This window comes from Rhinoraja longicauda, chromosome 8, assembly GCF_053455715.1.
Source record: "Rhinoraja longicauda isolate Sanriku21f chromosome 8, sRhiLon1.1, whole genome shotgun sequence".
Lineage (NCBI taxonomy): Eukaryota > Metazoa > Chordata > Chondrichthyes > Rajiformes > Arhynchobatidae > Rhinoraja > Rhinoraja longicauda.
In genome coordinates this window covers 59,939,561-59,952,392 of record NC_135960.1, presented here as the reverse complement: position 1 = coordinate 59,952,392, position 12,832 = coordinate 59,939,561, and the positions used below count along the sequence as shown (strand labels likewise).

At 41.8% G+C, this 12,832-nt stretch overlaps 1 protein-coding gene across 14 annotated transcripts in view; it reads right to left on the bottom strand.

The window, feature by feature from the left end:
- Positions 1-12,832, bottom strand: part of gulp1b (GULP PTB domain containing engulfment adaptor 1b) — a 303,142-nt gene that overhangs the window by 14,742 nt on the left and 275,568 nt on the right. For 13 of the 14 annotated variants that reach the window (XM_078404086.1, XM_078404078.1, XM_078404092.1 and 10 more), the window contains one exon: positions 1,840-2,067. The exons of the other annotated variant lie outside the window; for it this stretch is intronic. In XM_078404086.1, coding sequence (XP_078260212.1) covers positions 1,840-2,067 — 228 coding nt within the window. The remainder of the gene's footprint in view (positions 1-1,839; positions 2,068-12,832) is intronic. 14 annotated transcript variants of the gene reach the window in all.

Sequence of the window (12,832 nt, the reverse complement as noted above, 5' to 3'; positions counted from 1 at the left end):
TTATGCACACACTCTTGTCCAAAACAGCTATTCTTTTCCATTCAAATGAATGGACTCTGAAGGCTGGTGCAGGCCTAACCTGGTGCAGATTAGCTGACAAATTGTCTTTATGGGATGTAATGCTGGAAATTAACAGCAGAAACTAATCATTAAACTCCAGATATCCTGTACACTAAATAATGGCAAATCTGTCCAGGATTCATGATCTTTTCCAACAATTTCTGGGAAGCTCATCATTGTCTTAAGTGTCAAAATATGTATACACTGTCCATTGACACCATCCCGTTCAGACATCGGGCAATTCTCATGAGTATTTTCTCACAAATTTCTATTATTCAAGTGTTGAAAAACTTAAAGCTTACTTTAGCGAGATTTAAAACTAATGTCAGCTGTTTGGATTAGCTTTGTGGCCCGCACTCAAGCCAATGTGCAGGAGTTTGACTGCAGAAAATGAAACAGCTGATGGACATGCATCTGAATTCAAAACAGAAAGACAATATTCCAACTAATCACACCAACATTTAAAAAAAAAAATTGAATATGCCAACTAAAATATTAAAAAGCAATTCTGGTAACAATGTATAGTAATATAAATTTTCTAATTGGTTATTTAAAAAAAAATCTTTTAAATGTAATCATCCAGTTACAGATAGCAACAATGGAACATTGTGTCTTAGCAAGCTATTGATCAGATGCAGCAGGCAGGCAGTGCTCAGCCATCAAGTTTAACTGTGTAGGAAGGATCTGAAGATGTTGGTTTATACCAAAGATAGACACAAAACGCTGGAGTAACTCAGTGGGTCAGGCAGCATCTCTGGAGAAAAGGAAGGTGACATTTCGGGTCGAGACCCTTCATCAGACTGAGAGTCAGGGGGGAGGGAAACTTTACTCCAGCCTCCGCGGGCCTCCACCAGCGGGTCTGCCGACCCCCGTCTCCTCACCGCCCACCGGCAGCCCGGAGTTATCGCCACACCCAAGTTCCAGGCTCAGCTCCAGACCCACAGGCTCCAACACTGAGCCTGGAGTTCGGGTGAGGCACGGCTCCGGGCAGTTGGTGGTCGGGAGAGAGGCAGAGGTCAACGGAGTCACTGGAGGAGGCCCACAGGGATTGGAGTAAAGTTTCCCTCTCTCCTGATTCGTAATCTGAAGAAGGTTCTCCACCCGAAACGTCACCCATTCCTATTCTCATAAGGTCATGTGATAGTAGAATTAGGCCATTCGGCCCATCAAGTCTACTTCGCCATTCAATCATGGCTGATCTATCTCTCCCTCCTAACCCCATTCTCCTGCCTTCTTCCCATAACCTCTGACACCTGTACTAATCAAGAAGCTATCTGTTTCTGCCTTAAAAATACCACGGATGGCCTCCACAGCCATTCCACAGATTCACCACCCTCTGACTAAAGAAATTTCTCCTCATCTCTTTCCTAAAAGAACGTCCTTTAATTCTGAGGCTATGACCTCTAATCCTAGACTCTCCCACTAGTGGAAACACCCTCTCCCCATTCTCCAGAGATGCTGCCTGACCCACTGAGTTACTCCAGTATTTTGTGTCTATCATCAAGTTTAACGTCTGTGCAGTGATGGGGTGTGCAGGAGAACAATGGAAAGCCCCCACGTCAAACTTATAACAATGTACTTGCAAGCACATACACTTAAATTGCTTTTTCAAAATAAATCCACAGTATACTCAGAGGCTCAAACTGTTAGAAACCATAAGATAAATCAGTGCACTATGTGATCTGCATACCCTCCCCATGCCATGTATCCTGAAACATGCAAAGCAATTTTAACGCGTTGTTTATTTTGACCGTCAGAAAACATGCATGTTAAAGTTACATGTGGTCGTGGAATACTGAATCCATTCAATGTTTGTTGCGAACTGCTTTTGGGTGAAGGTGATGTTAGTAGACTCTCTGTTAAGCTGGAGCCGGAAGGACTTGTTGGGCTAAGTGTTAAAGAGGCTATTTCAGGAAATAACACTCTCTCCATGTTATGGGACCAGAAGAGGGTCGAGGGGCTCTGATACAACTGCAGCTGGTCTCTGGAACTGATGTGCAACTGATGCTAGGAAGAGAACGACAGAAAGAGAGGCAATTGTTGATTGCAAGATAATTAACACAGGTACTTCCTTTCCCACTGTTATATTGTCATTGTTTATCACAGTTTTATGCCATTTAGCCAAGCATTAGATTATTAATGTAATATAACTTTAATTGTATAAAAATAAATGCATTATTACAGATGTATATCACAAAAAAATGTAAAATTTCTACAATGTGTAGTAGACACAAGGAACTGTAAATGTTGGAATTGCAAGCAAGGCACAAAAATGCTGGAGGAACTCAGCAGGTCAGGCAGCATCTGTGGAGGAAACGGACTGACAATGTTTACGGCTGGTGATCCATTCATTCTTTACGAAGACGCATATCACGGCAAACAATGGATTCAAAACAACAGTCGGTATAACAGATATTTAGTTTCAGATGAAAAATACTAGATTTGATCAAATAAAAGGATTACTCCTGAATATTTTTAGCAAGGATCACGTTATTTTACACAGTTTGATTCATTACCAACAACTGTATTAATAAGCTCTTAAAGGGAAAAAAACCTATTCTATTAAGTCATAAACTATAACAAGTCAGCTCTGCATGATTGCAATGCAGTAGGATGATCAATTATGTTTTATAGTTGCAAGCATCTTGAAAGTACTTTAGGTGATAACTGCCCTTTATATTTTTAATTGGAGTATAGCAACGAGGAGGTTTTTCCATTTATCCATTCAGTGGATTATTGATATGATCATATCTGATGTCTAATTGGGTCAGTCAGGCCATTTGGAAGATAGCCTGTTGGCTTCTGGAACAAGACTTGCATTGTGAGATTATAAATAGCAATAAATCCATTGGGGACTGAAGTTGCATAAATATCCTACAGCAGCCACCAAGTGCAGATCACAAATTATTTCCCTTCATTGAATTACTTCAGTCATAAGCAGATCACATTGTTGCTGCACAATCCATGGCTTGAATTTGCCTCTCATTACTAGTTTCAAACATATTAATAAGACTTGAATCCTTATTTAACTTTTTCTTCAGATGCAACCATTTTGTGATATCTTGACATCCTCAAAGATGTTGGCACTACTGGAGTTGCTGCCGAGTAAAGTGTATAATTTTCTGCATAATTTGCTGCTTTTAGCAGTTTAGAAACAGCCAGGCAATTACACTAATCTTAAATTCTCATTCATGATTTCGTACCATTAAACAAAACAAATTATATTAACTGTTTTTGCTGCTTTTCAACCACCACCACGATTTTGTTCATGCTTTTGCCTGTGATTTTCCATGCTAAACTCCCACAATAAGTGGCAAAGTTAAGGTTAATAAAGTGAGATACGCTGCAGTGTGGAAAAGCAAAGGGTAGGTAGGCACACGCTAAGAACATCAAAAGAGGCATCTTGAGAATAGAGAGAGGCTTGGCAGCACAGAAGGCAGCAGCTTTCGAACCTTATTAGTAGTTCAGTACAGCCACTGATTGTTACCATTACTGCCCAGAAGGAAACTGGTAAGCAGTGGCTTAGACACTCCAGTTCAAAGCAAAGACAGATGTGAAGTTGCAATAATGACAAATTGTTTTCACTAAACACGCCAAATAAATGTAAGTGCGATTTTATGCAGGAGTGAGTTAATTTTTAATATTGTAATAATGCTATATATTACATTTTTAACGTTATATAGTTAAAAAAATATATAAAAACATAGCACAAAAAGTAAGGAAATTTGTGTTTGTTAGATTATTTCTTTGTTGTAACAATGCTTCTTGGCAATAAATCTTATACCGTTGGAAAGCCTGTTTATTTCCCTTTTAAATGGTGCCACATTTGTAAGGAACATGCATTTGTGGGATGAGCAGCAGAGCTGAGTATGTGGGTTGCGCCCATGAAAAATCTGCCAAATCTTCTCTGCCAATGCCAAACAGCTTATTCTGCCATTGACTCTTGTTCGGTGTTGTTTGGTGGATTGGATGATTGAAGTCTGAAGAAACAAGACATATTGGCAATTTAACAATTTATTCATTTAATAAACAGGAGCCTCAGTAGCGTGTGGAAGAACCATACACAGCCACAACAGCCTGGCACCTCCTCCTCATGCTGGTCACCAGCCTGGTCACACACTGTTGTGGGATGGCATCCCATTCTTCAACCAGCATTTGTCGCAAGTCAGCCAACGTGGTTGTGTTGGTCACTCTGGCACGAACAGCACGCCCAAGCTGATCCCACAAGTGTTCAATGGGGTTGAGGTCAGGACTGCTGGCAGGCCATTCCATCCTCTCCACTCCCAAATTCTGGAGGTAGTTTCTGAGAAACCCTGCTCTGTGGGGGCGAGCATTGTCATCTTGGAGGATAGAGTTCGGTCCCAGACCGTGGAGATATGGGATTGCCACTGGTTGCAGAATCTCATCTCGATATCTCTCTGCATTGAGATTGCCTCCAATGATGACAAGCCTCGTTTTTCCAGTGAGGGAGATGCCGCCCCACACCATCACACTGCCTCCACCAAAAGATGTTACTCTATCGGTGCAGCAATCAGCATAGCGTTCTCCGCGTCTTCTCCACACTTTGACCCTATGATCCAACTGCCGTAGGCAGAATCTGGACTCATCGCTGAACATAACGTTCCTCCACATGTTCAGTTTCCAGTGCACGTGTTGCCGACACCAGCGCAAACGGGCCTGATGGTGAAGGGCAGTCATGGCAGGCCTCCTGGCAGCCCTATGAGACCGGAGATTGGCTGCGTGCAGTCTGTTCTGAATTGTCTGGACAGAGAGGCGTCGGCCATATCGTCCTGCAAACCTTGACTGCAAATCTGTAGAAGACAGCCTACGGTTCCTAAGTGCTGACAAGGTGAGGAAACAGTCTTCTTCGGGTGTCGTCTTCTTGGGACGCCCACTTCGCGGCCTGTCTCTGACATCCCCCGTTATATGGAACTTGGCCTTCACTTTGGAGATGGTACTAGGGCTCACTCCAAATAATGCCGCAACTTGGTTTTGCAGAACACCAGCTTGAAGTTGCCCTATCGCATGGGCCCTATCCAGATCAGTCAAACGTGGCATGCCGATTCTTGGAGCAGACACCTACTGACCACTGTAGCAGGGCCCATGCTCACAGATGCTGCCAATCAGGTGCCAATCAGGCACCTGATTGTCAGCACCTGGGGGTACCAGAAGCTCAAAACAAGAGTCAATAGCAACAGCAGAATAAGCTGTTTGGCATTGGCAGAGAAGATTTGGCAAATTTTTCATGGGCGCAACCCATATACTCAGCTCTGCTGCTCATCCCACAAATGCATGTTCCTTACAAATGTGGCACCATTTAAAAGGGAAATAAACAGGCTTTCCGACGGTATAAGATTTATTGCCAAGAAGCATTGTTACAACAAAGAAATAATCTACCACACACAAATTTCCTTACTTTTTGTGCTATGTATATATATAATAAAATTAATATTTTTCATCTCTAGTTTTTCTTACTACCCTTCTCCTTCTACCCTCTATTTTACTTTCGGAACATTATTTTAAATTTAATTTATATTTCCTTGCTTGGTTCATCTTAATGTAACATTTTTCCTCACAATGCAAATAATGACCATTTGGCCATCGACACTATGCCTACTCTTAGAGCGCACCTATCAGTCCCATTACCTCATTTATCTCTGTACTTTATATTCACTCACAGGTTAATCAACTAACTACTGATTCTCCTGCCACTCACATACACAGCGGACAATCAACAGCAGCCAATTATCTTCCCAGCACATGTTTGGGATGTGGGAAGAAATTGGAGCACTCTGGGGAAACCCACATGCTCACAGGGAGAACATGCAAACTTCAGCGGCAACATCTGAAGTTAGGATCAAACCTAGGCCACTGCAGCTTTGAGGTAGCAGCATCATCAGCTGTGGCACCATGCCGACAACCAGATTCCGTGTGTACCATTGAGGATTCGTCATACTCATTGTTTTGTTATAGTTTCACATACAACAGATCCTTTGTACATAGTACCATGCTGTTTTAGATGCCAGTCAAAGGCAAGCCTCTGCTCAAAAGCTCTTTAGGCTCTGGCAATAGACAATAGACAATAGACAACAGACAATAGGTGCAGGAGGAGGCCATTCCGCCCTTCGATCCAGCATCGCCACTCAATGTGATTATGGCTGATCATTCTCAACCAGTACCCCGTTCCTGCCTTCTCCCCATACCCCCTGACTCCGCTATCCTTAAGAGCTCTATCCAGCTCTCTCTTGGCAGCATGGGATCAGGTGATTATGTTGGTGAACAATAACATTTCTGATTAGGAAGTTTGGCATGTCCCCTACAACTCTCACCAACTTCTACAGATGCACCACAGAAAGCATTTTATCAGCATGCATCACAGCTCGGTTTGGGAAACAGCTCCATCCAGGACCGTAAGAAATTGCAGCGAATTGTGGATGCAGCCCAGACCATCACACAAACCAACCACCCTTCTATTGATTCCACATACTTCACGCTGCCTCGGCAAGGCCAGCTGCATAATCAAGGATGAGTCGCATCCTGACCACTTCCTCTTCTCCCCTCTCCCATCAGGCAAAAGGTCCAGAAGTGTGAAAACGCACGCCACCAGATTCGGGAACAGTTTCTTCCCAGCTGTTATCAGGCAACTGAATCATCCTCCACAACCAGAGAGCAGTGACTATCTACCTCTTTAATATCCCTCGGACTATCCTTGACCAGTGTTTGGTGGCTTTATCTTGCACTAAACGTTATTTCCCTATCATGTATCTATACACTGTAAATGGATTGATTGTAATCATGTATTGTCTTTCTGCTGACTGATTAGCACGCAACAAAAAGCTTTTCACTGTACACGTGAAAAGTTTTTTGTTGCGTACTAATCAGTGACAATAAACTGAACTGATATAGTGCCTCTGATGTGATTCTTGATTACCTGTTACAAATTGAGTTAACCTAAAAGTGTTTAGTAGCATAAAGTAAAAATCTTTCTTGCATAAATATGATGTACATTATTCTAAAAGTTTAACAAGAAATCTGCATTGAGATGATTTGAAGCGAGAATGTTTTTACTGGAAAGTATCTAAATTATAACTATAATGAATTTTGGTATTCAGAGAAATTTCATTTCTTGCCCATATCCAAAAACAGCTCAGATGGCCTTTCTTAAATAATGAGACCAAAACAGTGTACATTATGAGGAGTGGTCTCACCAGTACTTTGTGCATTTTTAACAATACGTTCCTTTTTCTGTAATCCAATCCACTTGCATTTGCCTTCCTGACAACTTGACGAACCTGCGTGTTGACTTTTTCCATTCATAAACGTCAAACCTACTTGCTTTTGCATTTCGCTCTTCTGCAATCTCGTTCCATTTGGTAAGTCCTCTTACCAAAATGTTTGGCCTCATGTTTGGCCTCATTAAACTCCATATGCCCAGTCTTTTAGCAACTCACTCAACCTGTCTATATCCTTTTGCAGAGTTCAAATGTCCCCAAATGTTTCCATGTCATCTGTGTAGAATTTGTCTGTTTTCTCTGTGACCACATGGGGTTTCTCTGGGTGCTCTGGTTTCCTCTGACATTCTAAAGACGTGCAGGTTTCCTCGCCCACTCCAAAGGCATACAAGCATTGCTTTGGTAAAAATCAAGCTCCATTGACTCCAGTTGCTGCAGAACGTTTTAATAGTGTGAAACTCGTGCCAAATCTGAGTGGAACAGATTTGAGGAACCATAAATTTACAGAAGCAATTGCTTTTGTGTATATATTGTGAAATATCAAATCTAGTTTCTTGGTATCATTTTCGGTACAAACTGCAGACGTTGTAAACATAGGAGCTATGATCCATAAATCTAGCAGTGGATAGCAGGGAAGGTTGTCTAAGGCTACAGCAGGGTGCAGATCAGATGGAAAGTTGGACAGAATGTTGGCAGTTGGAATTTAATCCCATAAATGTGAAGAGATGCATTTTGGTAAGTGAACAGAGAGTGGACATAAACAATATGCAGTGGAGTGCTGAAGGCGATCTCAGGGTTTCAAATCCATGGTTCCCTAAACATGGTAATACAGGTAGATAGACAGGTGAAAAAGGCACCTGGCATTCTGAGATCCATATATTTGGAACAATATCATGTTATAGTAATCTAGTAAACCAATTTGAATAAAAATATTTTGAGTGACTTGACCCATTTATGGTGTTCATCGATGACTAATTCTTAACTGAGATGACTGGTTTATCTTCAGAAGTACCACTTGCATCAGCTTATTGCTAAGGAGTTCTATCTTGTTAGATTTGAATTTGTTCGGTTTGACACCATTTTTAAAAATCTTCAATTTAAGGAACAGAGGTCACATATTTGTGGTTCTTTAAATCACAATAATATTTAACCCGATCCTCATTTGTGCCCAACATCAGAGACGCGACAACAACTTTTAAGCTATGATATTCAGTGTGGAGAAGGGTTTTGCTTTGAAAACACATTGCAAGGAGAGAACTGGCACTGGCAATACACTCCCACTGGGATTAGATTGTATGAAGGAGAAGCAAAAAGAGGCCCCGATGACTTGTTGGGATATTTAAAATGATTGTGGCAGATTCCTCTTGATCTCTCTTGCATTCTCTTGATTTCCTCTGTGTTCAAAAGTTATTGAGCTCCAGCTTGAAGAAATGCAGTGGTTGAGCATCTGTGCATGAAACTCTGTAGCCCGTCTTCAGGAGTAAACAAGGTTATTACCAGCATGGTGGTGCTTAGAAGGGAAGGATTCCAGATCATGAAAGTCCAATGGTGCTTCAGTATTTCAAAGAATTTAATGGAGCAACAGTGACTCTTAAGATCAGACCCTATCAGAATCTGAATGAACACACTGTCTATTTTTGCGGATTAAATTAGTTGAATGATGCTTTCTCGAGGACTTGTCATATTTTCTGGTGACATGTATACAGGTTGGATGCTCCTATGACACTAACATATCAGGTACCCATCAGTGCTTTGCAATCCTGTGAAAGCAGACCGGGTGAAAATCACAGACTAGTGCTGTGTGGCTGCTCAGCTGGACGATAAAAGGTAGCAACATGACAATGCCAATTTGCCACGTCACCTCTACCGTTTCTGGGAAGACAGCTGCTTCCAAACTTCCCACAAAATGCACATACGCTTGCCATTCATAATCACAGAGGTGTCTACCTAATGGGAATGTGGGAGTGGCTTCATTAAATGGACTGTGGCGCTTCAAAGGTGGCTCAGCATCATCTTCTCCAGGGCAATCAAAAACTCGCCTTTATGAATACATTTTTAAAAATCTCATCACAAGAGTCAAGTGCTATAGGCTCCAGCAACAGAACTGTGAAATTCTTAGGTGCTGCAGCTTAACAGGCCCATTAACAAAGTAACACACAAATATACAATAGTCAACAATACCATCAACTAATTGAAATGTTAGCGTGATTCCACGTTCATGTGGAAAATTGTTTTTTAACTTTAAAATATTCTTCAGTTTACCGTCTGTATAAATCACATTTAAGGTCATTTATTATAAAATAATTCACAATATAAGGTCCTGAATTAATAATTTAGAAGAGATTTTAGTGATAGGCTAATTATTCAATTCACTGAACTTTGACAGGCCAATCTATTCTACTGCCATGCATTGGGAATGTCTTAACAGTTCCGTCTTATACTTATTTTCTAATCATGACTAATGTATCAGCGCTCTGTTTAAACAAATGAAACCAGCAGAATATCAGGCTGAGTGAATATTTTATGTATTATATGCAGTGAATTATTATCCATGTTGCTTTTCATGTAGGAATTGCATGAGGGAATGAACTTAATGCATAAGTGACACTCCTTAATAACATCAAGTAAAGCTGTACCATAGCTCCAACTGGCTTTGCCACTTTTCATTCTGCTTTTCTAATGCATGCTCTTGGAAGTGATCAATAGACAACAGACAATAGGCAATAGGTGCAGGAGGAGGCCATTCGGCCCTTCGAGCCAGCACCGCCATTCAATGTGATCATGGCTGATCATTCTCAATCAGTACCCTGTTCCTGCCTTCTCCTCATACCCCCTGATTCCGCTATCCTTAAGAGCTCTATCTAGCTCTCTCTTGAATGCATTCAGAGAATTGGCCTCCACTGCCTTCTGAGGCAGAGAATTCCACAGATTCACAACTCTCTGACTGAAAAAGTTTTTCCTCATCTCAGTTCTAAATGGCCTACTCCTTATTCTTAAACTGTGGCCCCTTGTTCTGGACTCCCCCAACATTGGGAACATGTTTCCTGCCTCTAACATACCCAAAGCCCTTAATAATCTTATATGTTTCGATAAGATCCCCTCTCATCCTTCTAAATTCCAGTGTATACAAGCCTAGTCGCTCCAGTCTTTCAACATATGACAGTCCTGCCATTCCGGGAATTAACCTAGTAAACCTACGCTGCATGCCCTCAATAGCAAGAATATTCTTCCTCAAATTTGGAGACCAAAACTGCACACAGTACTCCAGGTGCGGTCTCACTAGGGCCCTGTACAACTGCAGAAGGACCTCTCTGCTCCTATACTCAACTCCTCTTGTTATGAAGGCCAACATTCCATTGGCTTTCTTCACTGCCTGCTGCACCTGCATGCTTCCTTTCAGTGACCGATGCACTAGGACACCCAGATCTCGTTGTACGTCCCCTTTTCCTAACTTGACACCATTCAGATAATACTCTGCCTTCCTATTCTTACCACCAAAGTGGATAACCTCACACTTATCCACATTAAACTGCATCTGCCATGCATCCGCCCACTCACACAACCTGTCAAAGTCACCCTGCAACCTCATAGCATCTTCCTCACAGTTCACACTACCACCCAGCTTTGTATCATCTGCAAATTTGCTAATGGTACTTTTAATCCCTTCATCCAAGTCATTAATGTATATTGTAAATAGCTGTGGTCCCAGCACCGAGCCTTGCGATATCCCACTAGTTACTGCCTGCCATTCTGAAAGGGACCCATTTATCCCCACTCTTTGCTTTCTGTCAGTCAACCAATTTTCTATCCATGTCAGTACCCAACCTCCAATACCATGTGCTCTAATTGTGCCCACTAATCTCCTATGTGGGACCTTGTCGAAGGCTTTCTGAAAGTCAAGGTACACCACATCCACCGGCTGTCCCCTGTCAATTTTCCTAGTTACATCCTCAAAGAATTCCAGAAGATTAGTCAAGCATGATTTCCCCTTCGTAAATCCATGCTGACTCGGAACGATCCTGTTACTACTACCCAAATGCTCCGCAATTTCGTCTTTTATAATTGAATCCAGCATCTTCCCTGCCACTGATGTAAGACTAACTGGTCTATAATTGCCCATTGTCTCTCTCCTTTCTTAAAAAGTGGGACAACATTAGCTACCCTCCAATCCACAGGAACTGATCCTGAACTGATCAATTGGGGAGTACTAACTAAGTTGGGAGTAGAAGGCAACTTGTTCAATATCAGATTATTTTACAATAAAGAAAACCAGTTGGAATCTTCGTTTAGTGAATGAGACTGTGGTCATCTCTAATTCAGTGCAATGATGATGAATAAGTTGTCTATTGCATGGTAATCAGCATCAGTAAAGCAATTATCATCTCAATGTAAACTAACATCCCTCCCAAAATCTACATCAACAATTAAACTCTGGAAAATGTGGATTGCTTCTGCCATTGCAAGTCAACTTTGATCGGCAAGTTTAGGCTCAGAGAATGCAATGTGAGAATCAGCAGAGCCTCCTGGCATCTTTGGCAAATTTAACAGGGAATTTTGGGGAATAACAAGTCACCAAACATGAGCATAAGTTAATCACTTTATTGGATTGCATTCAGTGCCTTCCTCTGTGCAGTGAAATCTATGTTACGTAATCTGAAGAACAGATTTTGATCAGCTTCCACCTTCATTGCCTTAGAAATATTGGGGAATCATTTAGGACCTGTGCATCACTAACAATGGGATACAATCTGTACAATCTATACAAACTGCACTGAACTGCCATGGGTGTCACTGACACAGACCACATGCTGTAAGATACCAGTTGTAAGCAGTATCACTCCCATGGCATGTTCTATTTATATACCATGTTGTCAGTGTAGGCCAGATGACTATGTTGCTGAGGAGCTGATGCAAAGGGCAGAGGTTCAAGTTTCTGCATCATTGGGATCTTTTCTGAGACAGAGGTGACGTGAACAATTGGGATGGATTTCACCTGAACTGGAAGGGGACCAATATTTTGGGAGGGAGATTTGGAGGTGCTACTCAGAAGCATTTAAACTAGATTGACAAGGTGGAGGGTCCCGGAGCAGAAAGAAGGCAGGTAAGACGTTTGGAGAAACTCCTGTAGTCTCAGGGAGCAAGCTTAGCGGACATGGCAGGCAAGATAAATCGAGAAAAAAGACTGGTGGTTTAAACTGTATTTATTTCATTACTAGAAGCTTAACTAGTGTAGATGATCTTGTGTCATGGATTGGCTGATGGGACTGGAGTATTGTAGGTTTAACAGAAACATGGCTGAAAAAAGGGCAGGATTGGCAGCTCCATATTTCAGGGTATATGTGATAAAGGCACGATGGCGATGCAGGTAAGAGAAGGGGAGATATTGCCTTCTGATCAGGGAGGACATAACTACACTGCTCAGCAAGGATATTCGGGGGGGATCGTCCAGAGAGGCTACACGAGTAGAAATAGGAAGAGAACATCGATGGGACTGTATTATAGGCCTCCCAATAGTATGCAGAAATTAGAGGCGCAGATGT